The sequence below is a fragment of the Sardina pilchardus genome, chromosome 6 (genome assembly GCF_963854185.1).
Source record: "Sardina pilchardus chromosome 6, fSarPil1.1, whole genome shotgun sequence".
NCBI lineage: Eukaryota > Metazoa > Chordata > Actinopteri > Clupeiformes > Clupeidae > Sardina > Sardina pilchardus.
Genome location: NC_084999.1, coordinates 14,121,419 through 14,140,121, shown reverse-complemented (window position 1 = coordinate 14,140,121; position 18,703 = coordinate 14,121,419). Strand labels below are relative to the sequence as shown.

Here is an 18,703-nt window from a genome sequence, read left to right as displayed (position 1 = left end):
CAATAGTAAGCATATTTAATATGAGCACTGGGTGTCTGTCTGAGCTTTGGAGACTGAGTCCCTAATCCAGTCCACAGTCTTCCATTATACAGCTTATGAATGAGTCTTCTCTCAGCCGCACACGTGATCCACATGTCTTGGTGCTGGCAGAGGAGCCAGAGAGCGCTCAAATGAGCTTGGCTGCCCACTTGACCATGCCCCATGCACTGCACGTGTGGCCCTGCAGAATCTTCCAGTTGGTGGTAGCGGTCCTCCTCCAACCACTGCCTCTGCCTCTTGTTGTTTCTAGCCGGCTTCCTACTTTGGGCTGAAGTTAAAACCCTTTCATTGACCACATGGAATGTAAAGCTCCTGCTGTGCTGCTGCTTGAAGGAAGGGATCTAATTGATTTGCCCTGATTTCATTTTACTGAGATAAGGCTGATAGATCCGCTATTTGATTTGCGGCTACTCTCTAATTTAGATATATGCAGGTCTTTCAAGTACCACATTTTTGGGTTTTGTTTTTATTAGTAGATTTGGGCTCAAGGTTTGTTTTGAGAGAAATTAACAATCTCTGCTGTTTTGTACTTGAATCAACAGGCTTTGCAAATGAAATGTTTTGTAAAGGGCAGTGGACGAATACATGAGGCATTTAGTATACAAAGTAATGCAGTTTTGACATATATCTTCATAACTGTTGTGTTAAAAGTTTGTAATGTCCTGTGAATTAATAACTGCTGCTAGCCATCTTTCCTATTGGAATCAATGATATTATGCTAGCTTGCTCGCTCACCCCTAAAAAGGGGTGTTGTGCTGAGAAACTTCTCTGAATGATGATGCACTGGTTGTTACTGATTGGTTTAAAGGAGCTCCAATGAACAAGTGTCCACCCACCAGAAAAAAGGTGTTTGCCAATGACCCCAGGCCAGACTCTTTTCACAAAGAGAAGCGTAATCAATAATAATAATAATAATAAATTACATTTATATAGCGCCTTTCAAGATACTCAAGGTCAAGAGTCTGGTTACCAAATATGGGCCTGGACTTTTAGTTCTTCCTGATTTGTAACAGTAAAACACCTAATCAGCTAAAACACTAAACCTAATGTAGTGTCGTATTTCCTGGTCTGTGGCACTGAGACTTCCCCTTAAATCCACCATATTGTCGCTAGTTTGTTATATTGTCAGGGATGATAAGCATGCAAAACAAAGAGATCAGTATATCCTTGTATTCTCTCTACAGATTGGGATTTAATATGTGTCTGTCTTTTCATGGACGTTGACCCTGTGGCTGTGGTCCTGAAAACATTAGGACAAGAAACAAGAGATTTAGGGCGTATTCACACCAGGAAGATCCGTTAGTTCACTTATTTGGTCCGGACCAATTTTTTTTTCTTTTTTTTTTTTTTTATTGCGGTTCGCTTTCACACCGTGATTAATTGCAACCGGACCAGAATTTATAAACAAAAGCGCATGTGCTAAGGTCGTTCAACCATTGGCTGGTAAACGTGTAGGTGGGGTGAAGAATAGGAAGCCAAAGTCAAAGTTGGCCCACGTAAATACTATGTTTGTGTACTGTACTCGTTATTATACTAGCAATATAGTTTATACAGTTACAGCTTTGCAGAAGTGCTTGAGCGTCAAGACCGTTTGATGCAAGTTTAACAATATCATGCTCGTAATTTTGCAACGACGAAGACGCAACAAAACAGCTGAGAAGAGCTCTCATGTGTGTCCAACATGCTAACAGCAGGCCTACGGAAGACGGAACGGGTAGGAGATGCAAAAGCAAATTATTGTTGGCAAAAAAGCGTTAGCCCACTGCTGCTTACAGCTGTTGTGCGTCACGGAGCTATCCTACATTTCCCATAATGCGCAAAAACTACGGGAGCTCGTCAAATCCAAAAAAGGTAGATTTCTGTAATTGGGTCGGATCGAGGTCGGTCTGCTTTCACACCATAAACGAACCGCACCAGGGTTCGATAGGAACCGCTCCGAGACCACCTCCTCAGCTGGGTCTCGGTCCGCTTGTTTGGTCCGCACTAGAGTTCGAGTGATTGTATTCACACCAGTCAAAAAGGTCCGAACCAAGCAAGAAACGAACTTGAGTTCGTTTCAATCGAACTAAACAAGGCAGGTGTGAATACCCAGTTAATGCAGTTGTTGGAAACGCAGAACTTTGTGTATCTTTGCAGATGTCTTCAGATTGTCCAGGTGACCTTGTGTCCATGTTATTGAGGGCCCACGTGTGACCTTTGAGCCGTCCTTTTCAGAATAAACACAGCTGCAGTGCCCATGTCTGTAGCCCATCAGGGTGTCCTTGATCGCAACTCCTCCGCCCTTCCCACCCAAGAAGGTTTGTTTTCACTCAAACGGAGAGAAAAACAATTGCCCTGTTGCTGAGGCATTCCTTTGGATGGGAAAGGTGCCTGTTTAAGATGGCTAGACTGGGGCCTTTCCAAAATATTAGCTGCTTCTTGTAGGGGGAACACCCTTTTTGACCCCCTCCTTAAACTTGTCAAAGATGATTTCATATGGGGGATTTTTCTGCAGCTGCAATTTTTTGCAAAAATGATTCTTCATTTCTGTGGGGAAATGGACTGCTGTTACAAAATCTGACACGCCTTACTCTGCTTAATTCTGAGGTTTTGAATGCACACGTATTTCTTTTTTTCTTTTTTTTTTAAGTATTCCCTGAAACAGGAAAGATTAGTAACTGTCTAAAATTTCTCAAAAAAACAACACTCTTGAATCTCGCCATGTTTTGACTTATGTATTTATCAAGGCGCCCACAAATATCTTGTCCAAACTACATAAATGCAACAGTGATGAGTTCCAAACAACGGCATCCAAGGCTGCCAGTTGCTGGCTCTCTGTAGTGGAATTCAAGGTGGGTGTTCCAGCAAGTCTGGCTGCCTGGTCGGATATCGGGGGCTGGGAGCTGAGGAGGCTCTGTGTGTTGTAGGAGATAAATCCAGTGGAGAAGTGGAGGGTTCCTCAGTCTCTGTCAGCCTCCAGTGTCTATGAAGTAAAAGAGAATGCCTGCACACTGGAGTAGCTCCCAAACTTTAACAAAAAAAAAATGTTTTTGATTAAAGTTTGTGAGCTACTCCAATGTGCGGACGTTGTTTTACTTTACTTTTGTACATTTTATCCTGCACCTAGCTTAAAGATAGTTGGGATGTATGTACACTCAGCCACTCCACCAAGCCTCCAGTGTTGGACCACCCTGAGAACAGTACTGGGTCAGTACTTTGTTGCGGCTCAGACCTTCTCGACAGCATTTTGAAACTTATGTTAATGACGTGAGTGCGGTTATCCTTGCCCCATGTACTAACAGTGTTTTCAGAAATACTTGTCTGACAGCAAAGCATATTTCTGCTGTAGCTACATGTTTAAGGCTACCCTTTCCCTTTCTGACATGGCAATTTTCAATTTTCTGCCATGATGGTACAGGGAATACAAAGAATCTTTTGAGACTCTGAACTCAAGGCTTATTTCATGGCTTTTTCCCCTGAGTAATCATAGTTAGAATTTCCAAGATGGCTGCACCCATTAACAGTAAATGAGGGCCGTAGAAATGTCCTGTTTACTAAAGAAGTGTGAAATAGTAAACAGTAGTGTCCAACCTCTATGCCGCTCTGTTGTTATGATAATTATTTGAGTAAAATAGCCTACTTTGCATCATTATGAACTGTTGTTGCCAGGCTTTATCTGGTAACAATCCTTAACGGCAGACAATTGCTTGCAAATGGATACCATCTTGTTCACATGACTTTTTACAACTGGAACAGTCAACTGGACTGTGATGCAACTACAAGTTCCCAATTACCACTTCCAAGGCAAATGGAACACAGCATCCATGACTTGACAACCATCTTGTTATGGTTTCCAATGCCTAGGAATGGTAGAGTTTTAGTGTGTGTGTGTGTGTAATCATAGTGGAATGATTCTTTGGAAAAGTGCTGTTGAAAAGTTTATTCAGAACAAACAAAAACAAGCTTAGGTTAACAAAATACCCATGAATAATTAAGCCATGATGGCACACTGTGATATGTAATCAATCTGCTGGTGATGAACCAAAAGACCACACCCTTTGTGAAAGGTGGAGAGTCCTGGCAAATGGTTCTGTAATGGCATTAGTCGATTGAATCATCTTTCACTGTTGGCTGGCCATAGAGACTGATGTTTGGACTTCAGCCCAGGCTGTCTGTTCTCTTAGACATATCTACACCAAGCCAGCCAGTTCTGACACTTGCATACAGGTTGGAGGTGGTGGACTTGAGTCTGCACCCAAACTTCATGTCTAAGGTTTATCAAAGGCTTTAGTAAGATTTTCAACATTTGTCATCACTCAAATAATGAAGGTAGAGGATTGTGGAAGATGGTGCAGGTTGGAGTGTGTTAAATAGCAGTTACATCGTGTTGCCTCCTTCAGAATTTGTATGTGTTAACTTTGTAATCTTTAGTTAACACTTAGCAATGAATGGTTTTGGATATTTGGTTTTGTGGTTTGGTGCCCTTGCCCTATGCCTTATGAATAACTTAGTAAGACAAATTGGGAGTCCTGAAGTTAAGACTGATCTGTCCATTATTTTTAGTTTCTTGTAAATTCACGAATAGAAGCTACTTTTAGATGTAGAATTCTTTGTGAATATGGGCCCAGATGTGCACTTGGTCACCAGCTGCTGTAAATTACAATCTTAAGATAGATTAAGAGCCAGCCTCTGTGGGGCAAACTAAGTCAATATCATTTGACCCAATTTGCTAAGTGACTGTTGTAGTGTTTGCTGAGGTGTTGTGTTTGCCTAAACTTTAGTAAAGTGGAACGTCTCCTCTCCTGTTTGGCCCTAAAGGCTGTATTGTAAGTCATTTTGAAAGAGGAAGGGCTTCAAAATAATTATCAGAAGAGAACAGTAAAAGCATTTCACAGAAACTCAGCCTCTCATTTTAAGCCATGTTAATTAATTTACTTAAACAGAAAAACTGAGCAGGAATGGGGGCTGCCTCACATGACGTTTGAAACCATTTTGTGAAGATTGACAAGGCAGTACAGGTACGCAACCTAACTTCAGAAAGCAAGTCATGCCATGTATCCCTCTTCCTTCTAATGGAGGTGACATGACTAGTTAGTTGATCAGATCTATCTGGAGAGTTGTGCTAATTGGGAAAGTTGAACATTTTCATTGCATTCTTTCTACTTTCTGAAGCCAGGGAGCTCACTGGTAGAACTGGGTCTTTCCAGTCAAGCGGCAACATGTCGGCCCAGCAAAAATATCCTGCTTGTGTGGACCGTTCAATTTTTGTATTTCAGTGGAAAATATTTACAAATAGGATGAATCTATCTGCCCCAAGGTAATCTGTTTATTACAACTATTGGGTTTCATTTAACTGGTCATTGGTGTTCATCTTCTCAAAGTTCACTCACGCATAGGGAGCACTCTTATGGCCAAAGGGCATAACTACAAATTCATGCTGTGGTGCCCACTCTGACTGTGGTCTGGACCAGTACGTTGTCATCAGGAGCAATGTACTGCAAGAATTACCTGCTTTAAGCCCTGGACTATTCCAGTCTAGTAATGAACCCTTGCTGGATAGTGCCTTGTGAAAAGGCAAAGAGCAAGAAGTAGTTGAGAAAGCTCCAATGCATTATATGAGGGAGAATGTATATTGGAACTAAACCATGTTAAATTCTACTTTGTCTACTGTTTCTATCTTAATGAATTTGACACAGCTACGCCTAATGGCTTTTGTACACAAAGCCATATGCAATTAGTCTATAGCCCCTTTCACATTCAGAAACGATACATTAGCGTTTAAGAAATAGCGGGTTCAGGGGCTTTCGCAATGTGAAAGGTAGACGTGTTCTGGTCCCGGGGTTGTCTGAAGCCCGTTTCAGAGGCGAGTTATGGGAGGCGTTGCCTAGCAGCACGTCACACGCAATTTGGGAGTGAACAATGACGTTAAGCATGCCTTGGACCTCGGAGATAAACTGATAAACACAACTGTCATGCTAGTTCTACGTGGTTTAGCTTCCAAATGATGGCGGGCCACTTGTTATGTTATTTGAATGCCAAATGAGGTCCTTTTGTCTGTCGAAGTCATATTTCAGTGTCCTGAACAACTTCTGCTCTGACAGTTAGCTCGTTGTTTAGCTAGAACTAGATTCTAGCATTAGGTAAACATTCTAAAAAGACGTGCTGGCAGCAGACGGTTTTGGTAACCTAGCAACAATAAACACTTGACCGAAGTGCTGAGAAAAGGAGTTTCAGGGCACTCTCAGCATAAAAAACGTGATTGTTGGACACACATATATCTATGGACACAGCAGCTAAAGTTATCCTAGTCTCTTGTGTGTTTCCTGTATTTTAACCTCCTGCCTGGCCAAATACGTCATCAGTCACACACCCCTAATAGCGGGGTTGACCTCTGTTCCTTTCATATTCAACACGGCTCGGCTCTGATACTACCCCCCGAGACGGGTTGGATTGCCGAGGCGGGTTGACTCCCCACCCCGTGTCGTCAATGTGAAAGGAACAGCCTTAACGTTAAATTCGGCTGATTTAGCGTTAAATTCGGTGAATGTGAAAGGGGCTTATGGTTTTCAGAGTTTGGAAGGTGCTGTATCTGAAGGGTTACCTTCCATGTGCATAAAACATTTTAACTGAGGTCGGGCATCCTCCTTCACTTAAGCGTTGGAGTAAAAATGGTCCTACTACGGCACTTTGGAGCTGCAGAGCAGAAAACGGCCATTTCCTCTGGCTCTGAGTAATCTAATGGCCGTGCCCAAGAGGAGAGGAGGATTGGGTTGAAGAGCTCTTCACATGTGTTCATCTGCCTTTTAAGGAATTAAATGGGTTCGGATGTGCTGGGATTTGAGCATCGGCCTCCTGCACAAACTGCATGTGTTGCAGACATTGTCGTTTCTGAGGATTATCACACTTGGATGCTGTTAAACAGGTCCATCATTTCAAAGCGGGATACTACTATTCTGCAAAAAAAAAACAGTGAAGACCACAGCCCCTGATGGAGGAATGAATTGCCACTTCTACTTCTGTTTGTGTATATTGCTTGTATTCATAGTAGAGGGATTTGCAACAGAATGCACATTTTCCATTTCCATATGTTTAGTTGTAGCAACAAGAACAAAGTTCTGGAAGCGCTCTGTAGTCTTGGTTTAGGCATGTCAGATTTATTTTACACAAAAGGCCAGTTTGATGGAAAAAGAGGTTGTGGGAACTGGGAATGAATGACTCTTCCCAGACCAGATATGCTCTGTAGCTCTCTTGCTCCTCTGTTCTCGCTTTCTGACTCTGAGATTGTTCTCTTTGAGAATTCCTGTGCTCTGACATCATTTCCTGCTTGCTGAAGTACAGAGTGAGGGAGGAACGGCAGTGTTCGAATCCATCTTGCTTGCTGCGTTGGAAGCTAGCTTTCGATGTTTGTGTTGATTATAGTTTGTTTTGACAGGTTTTTTCCCCCCGTCTGCCTGAAATGAAGGGCCTGATGAACCGGTGTCAGCTAGTCAGCTGTGCTTAGTGGATATGTCAACGTTTTGAAGAAAATGGTCTGCCTGAAGGAGCCTAAAGGGCATTAAGCCTGCTGGCAGATTTCTTATTTTTATTTGAGATATTGTGAAATGCAGGATGAGCGTTCGTTCCTTTGGGAGTCAATATTGTTTTGTCTTGCACTAATGTGCTATTTTTCTCATTCAGACTTGAAGTCCCATAAGGACATGAAGAGATACACGCGCACGCAGACTAATGTCCCATGGGAGCAGCTCTTCCAAGACCTTATTGTCAGTTGCATTTGGCTTTTACCAGGAAGTCTAACCCACACTAGACCCCACCACCACACCTCAAGCGCCCTTAGTGACATACAGGACCTATAGACAGGGAGTTCCCAGCCTGAGTTATTTAGCCTTGGAATGTGCAGGGAGAAGGAATCATCCAGGATACAGGCAAGGAATGTGCCCCCAGTGGTGAACTGCACTTGCAGTCTCAGTTCTTGTGTGGCATGTCTCATGGCGTGTCTGTGTACCTATGTCGAGGGGTATTCCTCTGCATTTATCGGAATATGTTGTGTCTGGAGTCCTTTTGCCTTTGTAAAAAGCCAATAATTACTCTGGGACTGTATTCATGTAGAGTATGCCTTGGTGTGAACATTTAGGTCAGACAATATGAAGTTTGTTCGAGGTGAACTCTTTCAAAGGACGGAGAGGATTTGTTACATTTCCGTTGTGTGTCAACTGCAAGACATTAAACTGTATTTCTTTTATTACCGGTCTATATTTGTGTCTACAGTATGTCTACATTCATCTCTGTTTCTCCCTCATGAACGGCAGTATGCTTTGAAGCAGTGACCCGGTCAGCATGGGGACCCCCAAGGGACACACACACCACGGCCTGCATTCTTAGACTTTTTCTTCTGAGGCCCTAGATTTAGACCAGACGGGGCGTTCCCTTAGATGACTGGGATGTTTGACTGTTCGTAAGGGGCACGTGAATGTCAGACAGGGGTGCTCCCCATGAGTCTCGAAGAGCAAATTGAACAGACACATTGCTGTCCCAGACACTTGCTCTAGCTGGAACTGGAATCATCTGCTCTCATCCGGTCACTATCTGGAACCTCATTTGCAAGGTCTGAAATTAATACTGCCAAATGCTCAATACTGCTAATAATGCTATTTGTTTTATTCATGTGTGGCAATCATTATGAACTTCAATGGAAACTAGCTAGCCTAGCAGCTACATTTGGTACAAAGCTTTTCTCTTTTTGTTATAACGTATGAGAGACAGGGTTAGCAGTCTCCTTCTCATAACAGCCAGGTCAGGCCCACCATAGGTGTATGGGTCTGTCATAGGTCAAGATGGCCGCCACTGCCATTGACATTTCCAGTTTGCCTGAGCACGGTTTGTCACCGTGACAATGGTGACTTGCTTTTGCTTAGTTGTCAGGGAGACTAAACAAACATTTAGACAGGAAGTTCCTTTTTATCATGATTGCGCTCATGGTTGCAGCTCTGCCTGGTGTGTGGCTGTACACTCTGAAGCGAAACGGAGGATGCATAGCTCACAAGTCACAGAGGAAGCTAGAGATCAGATCAGATCATGTCCCTTATACACAAAGCATGAACAAGTTTCAAGGGATGTCTGCTGGTGAGTAGGTATAGCTTAAAGCAAAAAACAATAAATCTACCATTTTTTGATTACACTTGAAATGGTAAGATAACAAAATGTTCTGAGTGCATCTATATGATGACTCTTTTGTGTAGACAGGAGTTGGTTTGATCCATAATCATTTCCTTGTGAGTAGCATTATATTGTAAGCTGTAATGAACAAATCCTCCTCTCTGTAATGGAAGTCCTCCCATGCTACTTAAACATGCTACTTTTAGCACTCACCCATTGTGAATTGTGAATCCAGTCAGAACATTAGAAGTCCTAAAGCACTAACACGGCCATTATTTTTAGTAGTTTAGTAGGCCTTGAATGAACAAGATAGGAGCTACTTTTAGCCTTGAAAAAATGCTTTGTGAATAGGGCCCAAAACCTTGGAGAGGGCTAAGATGGAGGCAAACATGAGTTATCCACCCTCCCACTCTTACAGTGTTCTCACAACAGCACACACTGAGACTGATAAGTGAAGTCACTCTATGGGATCTATAATGAGGTCAAGGTTTTGGAGTAACTGCTGCTAACCCTACGCAATTTACACACAACTTGGTCTGTGGTATTCTTATTGTTGTTATCAGAGTTGTGATGTTGAAATCAGTTATTGGTCTGAATATTTTTGTATTCAAATTGCTTGGTTTCTCCTTTGCCTTAGAACAGTGTTAGCTGTTGGTTGTGCGAGTGTAGAGCAGTGTCCTGGAGCCAGTGGCGTTGATGTGCAGTGAGACTGTGGCTTCTTATATAGCTGGGGGCCCCCAACAGCTGTGGCAGGAGCTGCCGTGGGGTCTGCTGAGGTTAGAGGGACAACAACGGTCAAGGCTACCAGAACCTGCCGTGTGTGTGCGTGCACACAAGTCACTGGCTACACACATGCACATATATAAATATAATATGCACTGTTTTTTGCGTCTAGTTAGTAACTAACTAACTAGAATTAGCCTATTGTTGCTATGCACATGAAGTCACGCATTGAGGCTTTCTTTCTGCTTTTGTGTGCTTAAAGCGCTTGTCACTTGGTGTGTCAGCTAGCAGCTTTACAGTAATGGGTGGGAGGCTTGATAGGCTTGTTGTGGCAGGTCTCTTTGATGAGCTTATTCAACAGAGAAGGCAGGAAATTAGCGTAGGTCTTCAAAAGACGCTAGGAGACTGGAGCAGCTCTATGGCGGCCACTCTTCCTGTTGTGGCTGCGGCGCTACGTAGCCAGGCCTTGAACAACAAAACTCTAAAAGTCTTTCTACCAAACGCGAGGGCAGCTGCCATGGTTTTAGTTTGGTGCATTGTGTAGAATGTCTTGGCTGCGGTGTGTTGTGGAGCATTGTTTTCTGTGGCCTTGGTTCATTGCCTCACAGCTTCACACTGTGGTGTCAGGTTGCCCCATTTTATCTCAGAGGGAGCTCACCTGCGTCACTGGAAGTCTTCAAACACACCTACACATACATATGCACATGCACAAACACACCTTTACACACAGTCTTGACTTGGCTGACGTAATGTGTAAACTTAGCCTACACCTCTACAGTATCCTTCAGGAGACTCATGCATGCCCCCATGCATGTGAGGTAGCCTGATCCCTGTCTCCAGAAGCACTATGCAAACAGTGCTTCTAATATGGTCTTTTTCCTGTTGCCTTCACTCCTTTGCATCCTTTATTCCAGCTGCAGGTAAGCTCATGGTAGGAGGGGCAAAGCAAAGGCAATGTGCACCAAAATGTTGCCAGCAAAGCTGGACAGACAGTCTTATTTCAGCAAAAGTGTGCTTCTGCCATTCATATTCTACCACACAGGGCTGGGAGATTTACTGTATTTGGTCTGACCCCTGTCTGTCAGGGGAGCCTATTGCTTTTCAGACCTAACCAGACTGACCACAGACCGATCCTCTTGTCAGTTTGTCTGTCATGAGCGATTGTGATTTTCGCCATTAGTCTGTTGTAAGAGCGATTGCGTTTTTTTTTTCTTTTAGCCTGAAGTATCATGAGAGGCTGTGGTTATTTGATCTCATCCTTCTGTTTCTCAGAAATGCACAGACACACTAGTCAGGCCTAAACGCTGTGTGCTAGTTTCTGTCACGTGTATGTGGAATGTGCCTTAGGTTCCTGTAGGCCTACCCCAGTTTTGGCATCAAGTATGCATGTGAGTGGAGTGTCAATGTGAGAGTTCTACTCTTAAGGTTCCTTTTGTGTGTGTGTTTTGTGTGTGTGTGTGTGTGTGTGGTTTGGCAGCAGTCGGGAGTTCGAGCCATAAGTGCACCACAGTGCAGTTCATGCCCAACCAGATGTGGCTTTCAGTGTTTTTGTGTGCGTGTGTGGCTTTTCTGAGTAGACGTGTGAACTCTGAAGCTGGTGTGGTTAGCCACCTGGCCCGTGAGCGGCCGCTCCAGCTCCAGCACACAGGTGTTTGCATTATGTGGGTGTCCAGGTGCATGTGTTTGGCCTGAGCGCAAGGCTTGTTTGTCTATCTTGTGTGCTGAGCACACCGTGCGAGACCTTTTGCTCCTCTGTGGAGCGTTCCCCTGGAAACATTGCCCTTCCTGTGCTCACGTAAGGTCACTCTCTAGTTCAGCTGAGTGTTGGAGGGAGCAACATCTATGCAGTGTTTTAGTGCACATATACGCACATGATCATTATACAGAAGTGCCAAGTATCACACCAAGATGGCTGCAGTGGCTCCCAAGACAGAAAATGTGCTATATGAGAGAGGTACACATTGCAATGTAGACACCAATATAGATATACACTTGAAAATTGCAATTGCAACACAGCGAGAATCCGCCATAGAAAAATGTATGGGATTAGTTGAGGCATGTCCCACCCCTTCTTGTAATGCAAGTAATCAGCTGCATTCTTGGAAACGGCGTGATTCATGTAGTCTTCAGAAACAGATGCCCAAAATAAAGTTTACTGTTACCAAGATGACGGTGTGGTCATATCCTTTAAGAACTTTGGGATGGTGATTGTATCATTCCCTTGCCCTCTGTGTTAATTCCCACCACTAAACAGTCAAGTAGGATGTGGCGCCCAATGCCATCTCATGCAGCAGCTAGTCTTTGGTATTAGTGGCCCATGCCATCTCATGCAGCAGCTAGTCTTTGGTATTAGCGGCTTGGCTGTTCATGGGCATTCATTCCCAGCTCTGAGTGCCCCAGCTGGGCTCACAAGACTCTCACATGAGCAGCAGGAGAGGAAGATGGAGAGGGCGCAGTTAGACAGGGAAGTGCACCGAGGAGGAAAGGGGAGGAGTGGAAGGAATTTCTTTTTACAGAATGAAGCCCAATGTAGCTTGTTATAGGATAGGAAAGGCTTCAATGCAACAGGTGCGCACACACACACACACGTGCATACACACACATACACACAGACAGTCACATACTTCAGCGCTATTTCAGTTTGGTTTCTCCCAACTTGTGTTGCGCCTGCCTCGGGGCCTCCTCCCTGGGATCCAGTGTCTCGCTGTTCCTCAGGTGTGAATTCTGAGGTGTGTGTGTGTGTCTAGTCTAGTAGCAATGAGGTGAGTGTTGACAGTCTGCAGGATCCGTAGGGATTTTCACACACGCACATGCCTGTCTAAACTGTGGACTCTGCATGCCAAGGCATGGTTAGGTCACTGTCTGAGTGTGATGGGGGATGTTTATCTTTTGTCCTAATATTGATTGTTGATATGAACAGAAATTGTTGAGCTGTTGAGTGGAAATGTGTGTGGTGAAATTGGTAAGATTCGGTAGATTCATGAGGTCCGTAAACCTCATGTTTATTGAAGTCCTGGTATTTCCACTTCAAAGATAACTTTGGCCAACACTTGCGTAATGATCCTTTGTATATGCCAAACTGCAGTCTAGTTTGTGTTGGACGGTGCAGGTCAAACACCCTGGCACCACCTTTGTTTGTGTTTGGACTCCTGATAGCACCCTTTACCCGGCACTGCTTGGTACTGTGATGTCACCATGCTGTCTGACTCCACCTCTTTTCCAGGCTCTTCCATCCCCAGGTGTGGTTTGAGCAGGTGTACTAAAGGTCATGTAACTGCTTCCTGGTTTGGAGCTTTGAAAGCCTGTTAAACCCTTTTGAGTCTCCACTGCAGTACACCATCACCACCTGTTGTGGGTCTTTTGGATTCATTACTTGCAACAGCCCTGACTTGTTAAGTTACATTTCCAAAATGTTAGTCATGCTGACATAACTCACTCGTCATACTTCAGTTCATTTACTCACAACTTATACAATATAATGTGTTATTGCAACTCGCAACAAGGTCAATTTGGCCCCTGGCCCTGGACTTAAATGTTATCATGTCCTGAGCCAGGCATGTTTATCTGTGACTGCTGGAACACAGTGTGTAAATTAGGGGTGTGCAAAAAAATCGATTCGCATTCGAATCGCGATTCAAACTCATAAAATTCCAAGAATCGATTCATATACCCCCCCACCCCCGCCTAGTCGGCGCAAACGCCAATTTTATTTTTCGGAGGTCCTTCATTAACGGACCGCGTTAAAAGACCGCTGTCAATGGCAACAGGTTTTGAAAGTGAAAGCAGACGGGTAGGATCATTCCAAAGAACAATTGAGTCAAGTTCAGTGTTGTGCGTAGCAAACTATTTGCAGCAAATCGATCTAAAAAGACATAATTTATGCACTTGTGTTTTCATTTGTTGTTTGTCCTGTCGGTATTTTTCGATAGGCTAATGATAGCAATCTCATGATGCTGCTGATCAATTGAATTACATTTCTGCCGTGTAGCCTATTGGCTTACCGTGCTTGAAGTTAGCTGTGGCAGACTAGGCTCACTCATAGTTTTAACCACAAAGTCTGTTTAGGCGTAGGCTTATTAAATAGTTTAACATCTTACCATTTCACGTTAGTCCAGCCCTTCACCTCAGTGAACCAGGCACCCCATGTCATCTAAAACATATCTCGGGAGGGCTTCAATATTACGTGAGAAAACTTGTGGTGACAGTGCTTAGAGAAAAAAATAACGTTGCCATGCTCGGAAAACGTCAGTCTTGTATGTAACATTGAGCTGAAATTTTGTGAAAACAGCCCAATGTAGCATTGTGCAAACATAGTCTTCAAGTCGCTTATTTAAAGGTACAGTCTGCATTTTAATCCTAATTCTCCATTTAGCGTGCGCGCTTGTAAAACTAGTGATGTAGCCTACACAATCCTGGCGCAGTATAAAAACAGTTAGGGCTTACCATTTTACTTTGGGAGAGCTGTAGGCTAGGATCCACAGTGTTACTTTGACAGGAGAGGGAAATGTGTCATTTGATTCCATTTGTATCTGAAATATCAACAACCTTCAAGCTGCATACTCTTCTATCAGCATCAATATCAGAAGGCTATATTATGAATTCTTATTTTATAAATTGGCCCAGGTGACAGGGGGCAGGCTATATAGTATCATTAAGTAGGTTATAGTAAATAATGTAGTCAAAATTATAACTTTATGTTGCCCATCCTTATGAGTGGACAGAATGAAAGCAATACATCTTACCCAAATAAGCTGACATTGAGTAGAATTAAACTTATTTAATTTGTTGTGCTTCTTTTCTTTTAAATTGTATGTCTACTGCAATCATATGGGAAAATTAACTATACTGCGAATCGTTTTCTGAATCGAGAATCGTTTTTGAATCGAAAATCGATTTTGAATCGAATCGTGAGCCTGAAAATCGAAATCGAATCGAATCGTGAAATTCTCTGAATCGTGCACCCCTATTGTAAATGTGGAGGTTACCCTCAGGCCTCTGGCCACAGCGCTCCGCACAACACAGTGGTTTTGGATGAGTCCTTGTGGCACACTAGCAGACTAGTTGAATCAGCCGCTTCCTCTAGTAGTCAGAGGGGGAAAAAGAGGAACCTGATTCCCCCCACTCGTCATGACACTCTGAAACTTTGATGTGTCTGGTCACAGAGCTTTGACCTGTTTGGATGGACTAGAAAAAAAACTGTGTGATTGTAACCCAAATGTAAGAAGACATGTAACAAGGTATCAGGGCATTTGGAAAAACGTTTATGATGGTAGATGGCCGTGAGGGTGAAGGGCAAAGGCTGAGTTTGTAGCTGAAGTAGAGGACACCGATACAGTGGTGGGGGGAGGGGCCGGGACAAGGACACAAGGAAGGGGAATCATCAAAGTCTCATCCGTTTATCTGGCAAATGCTGTTAAAGAAATGGACTTTTGTGTCTCTGAACTTGTGTCTACAGCTTATGGTTGACTGGAGATTAGTTAGCCTAAATTTTCCACCGATTGCGTTTGCATTTGGCCCAAGTGGTGTTGCCAGGTAACAGAGGTCCTTGATGTCACTCGTCTCTGTCCACGCGTCACTGGAGTCCAGATCGTATCTCTCTCTCTCTCCCTCTCTCTCTCTCTATGTAGGTCAGCTGGCATTATGACTGCTTCATTGAGCTGATGAATAGCCAAGCAAGTGTATCCAGGTTTACAGCGTTCTCTGGTATTATAGGACCAGTTCTTGTCAAAGTGCTGCTCATTTCCTGTGTTATGCAGTTCTTTTTTTTTCTGTGGAATGATGTTATGAAATGTTATGTTATGAATTATGTTATGGAAGCGTTTTATGGGCCATTATGCTGTATTTGTGGTTGTGAGAATGCACAGGTAAAAACTATGAGCAACTCTTGAGTGTTAGGATCAGGGTGATGCTGTGTGTGTGCAGTATGGATCATTGAGGATGAAGGTGTTGCATTTGATGCATAAGATGTATATGACTGGATGCCATCTGTTTATTTATAATGTGAAAACATTTGCTGACTTGTATCACTCCTCATGACTTGAAAACATCTTTTCTATTAGTGATCATTGATCTTCAGTGTCTATAGCTGCTTTCAGACTCGTCTTCTGCAGTATATGTGAAGCTTTTTCATATGGAGGTCCGGCCCTTTGGTGATTTGAATGTGATGCTAACATGCTGACATATGCGGTCATATGTGTGAATGACTCCGAACAGAATCTCCGCGTGGTCGAACACAGAATCTCTGCATGTTCTTAGCTTTGTTCAGACACACTGATTTATATAATGTCTGTCGGAAATACTAGGAGGGGAGTAGTGTAAAGGCCGGCTAAGTTCGGAATTCCAAATGGCAGGTTTTATTGTTCCGATATACAGCCCAAGCGCTTGACATCCGCAGAGCATGCAGACTTGCACCTAGATCTGAAAGCAGTTTATCTGCCCGTCATGGAGATGACCAATCTGTTCAGATGGCCTTCTGTTCATTTCATATGCTAGTGTCCTATAGTCCTACACACACATTAAGGTCTGCAGGCAAAGGTTTATTAACCATTCCTGAGTCCCAGCTTGTAACTACAGGGGACAGGTATTTTTCTGTGGTTCACCTCAAAGCTCGGGAATGCACTGCCTGAGAAAATAAGACTGGCTGATTCTGTGATATCTTTTAAATCTTTTAAGCTTTTAAAGAGTTATATGTCCTTTATTTTTGCCAATATTGATATGGTCTTATTTGTGTTGTTTTTAGACATTACATTTTTGTTTTGTTTTTGTTCTGTTTATTCTTTTGTATATGTAAAGCACTCTGTAGCTATGCTTATTTATAGAGCACTTTTCTAAAGATTGATGATGATGATTATTATTTCATTCTCCACTTAAAGCATTCTGTTTCTCTGTCTTTCAGGTGCTGAATCTAGCGAGAGAGAGGGCGACTCCCCACCCCACGCCTCAGTCCCTCTCACAAGCTCCAACGTTCCAGAATGGCCCCAGCAGCTAGTTCACAGAGAGCCCACACCATGTCCTAACCCACGGCGTGCCCACAACCTCCCCCTCCCCCCCCCTTCCTCCTGGAAACCTTCCCCCTTCTCCCTCCCTCACCCTCTCCCTCTCCCTTCCCAGTCCCTTCTTCCTCCTCCTCTTCCTCTTCTCCCCTCTTCGTGTCTGTCCCATGTGAGTGGTGTGGCGACCACGCCGGAGCCATGAGCCTGCAGAAGCACATGCAGCTGGGCTCGGAGCGGGACCTGCAGTCCACCGCCTCCTCCATCAGCCTGCCCTCCGTCAAGAAGGCACCCAAGAAACGCCGCCTCTCTCTGGGCTCGCTTTTCCGCCGGCGCCCCCGCGAGCCCAAGCGGAAAACCCGCGACTTGGCGCTGACGGCAGGATGCCCCGCCTCGGTGGGAGGGGTGGAGGGCATCGCCAGCATCGAGAGCATCCATTCGGACACCTGCCATGAGAAGGCCCTCCCGGCCGGGGCAGGAGCAGCCTCCAGCTCCACGGGTGGCTCTCACGCCTCTACCTCCTCGGCGGCGTCCTCGTCCTCCTCTTCCTCCTCGTCCAAGTCGGAGCTGCTGGAATGCCCGTTGTGCCTTCTGCGCCACACACGTGACAACTTTCCCGAGATCATGACGTGTGTGCATCGTTCCTGCGCCGACTGCCTGCGGCAGTACCTTCGCATCGAGATCAGCGAGAGCCGCGTCAATATTTCCTGCCCCGAGTGCGCCGAGCGATTCAACCCCAACGACATCCGCGCCATCCTTGCCGACCGGGCGCTCATGGACAAGTATGAGGAGTTCATGCTGCGTCGCTGGCTCGTAGCTGACCCCGACTGCCGTTGGTGCCCAGCCCCTGACTGCGGGTAAGACGCAGACATGACCCAAGCACACAGGCACACACCCACCTCCACCTTCCTTTTTTGTCAAGTTAAGCCTGCCTTACACTGACAGACTTGACTGACTGGCAAGATTTGGGAGAGATTCTTGAAAGTTTGCAGTCTTTTGAGTAAAGCTTGAATGAGGGGCATTACTTGAAAGGCTACAATCTTTCAAGAATCTTTCCCAAATCTTGTCCTGTCAGTGTAAGGTAGGCTTTAGTATATAACCAAGGATTCTCTCCCGTAGACCCTGTCCATGGCCTTCGGAAAGGGTAGAGTTGAAGTGTGACATTAAATGCCAGGCATAGAGTAGAAGTACATTTGCATATCTCGTTATGACCGTGGTTTGTATATTGTTGGTTGAATATCGGGGGGACAAGCCAGTAATTAATCCCAGTCATTTCCTTTCTGCTCTGTTTAAGACAGAACTTCACTGGGAATAGTCTGTGGTAGAGAGACTCTTTAGCCTAGTAAAAGGACAAGGCCATGGCCTCTGACCCGATATTTTCTGCCACTGTTGGATTAAGAAATGAGGAAGATTTGCTCAACAAGGCAACATTGATTTTATCTTGGTCAACATCTGACGGAATTATATAATGAAGTTGCATTGCGAAATTTGGTCTCCCTGATTTGGCTATCAGTTATCAGCGGAAAGCTGGTCCTGACCTCAAGCCACACACACACACACACACACACACACAAAACATGGGCAGCATTCTTCTGTCGGTATGTTCTGTTCCAAAGTCAAAGTGGCAGTTGTGGCATGCAGGCCACAGGCGGTCCTGGGAGGTTGCCGGGGGACTCCAGTAAGACTGTCTGGGCACTGTTCTACTTGTCGCTCTGCCCTTGGGTTGGCCAAGTGCGTGGGTGGCTGTAGTGGTAGAGGCCTAGTGCTGATGAAGGACACGATCTGCGCAGGAATGTTTCACGTGAGGGACTGAGAATCTT

At 44.5% G+C, this 18,703-nt stretch overlaps 1 protein-coding gene across 1 annotated transcript in view; it reads left to right on the top strand.

The window, feature by feature from the left end:
- LOC134082668 (E3 ubiquitin-protein ligase RNF19A-like) overlaps positions 1 to 18,703 on the top strand; it is a 34,189-nt gene that overhangs the window by 2,182 nt on the left and 13,304 nt on the right. Inside the window, exon 2 of the mRNA XM_062538544.1 lies at positions 16,790 to 17,740. Within this exon, the coding sequence (XP_062394528.1) occupies positions 17,085 to 17,740 (656 nt within the window). The 5' untranslated portion in view covers positions 16,790 to 17,084. The remainder of the gene's footprint in view (positions 1 to 16,789; positions 17,741 to 18,703) is intronic.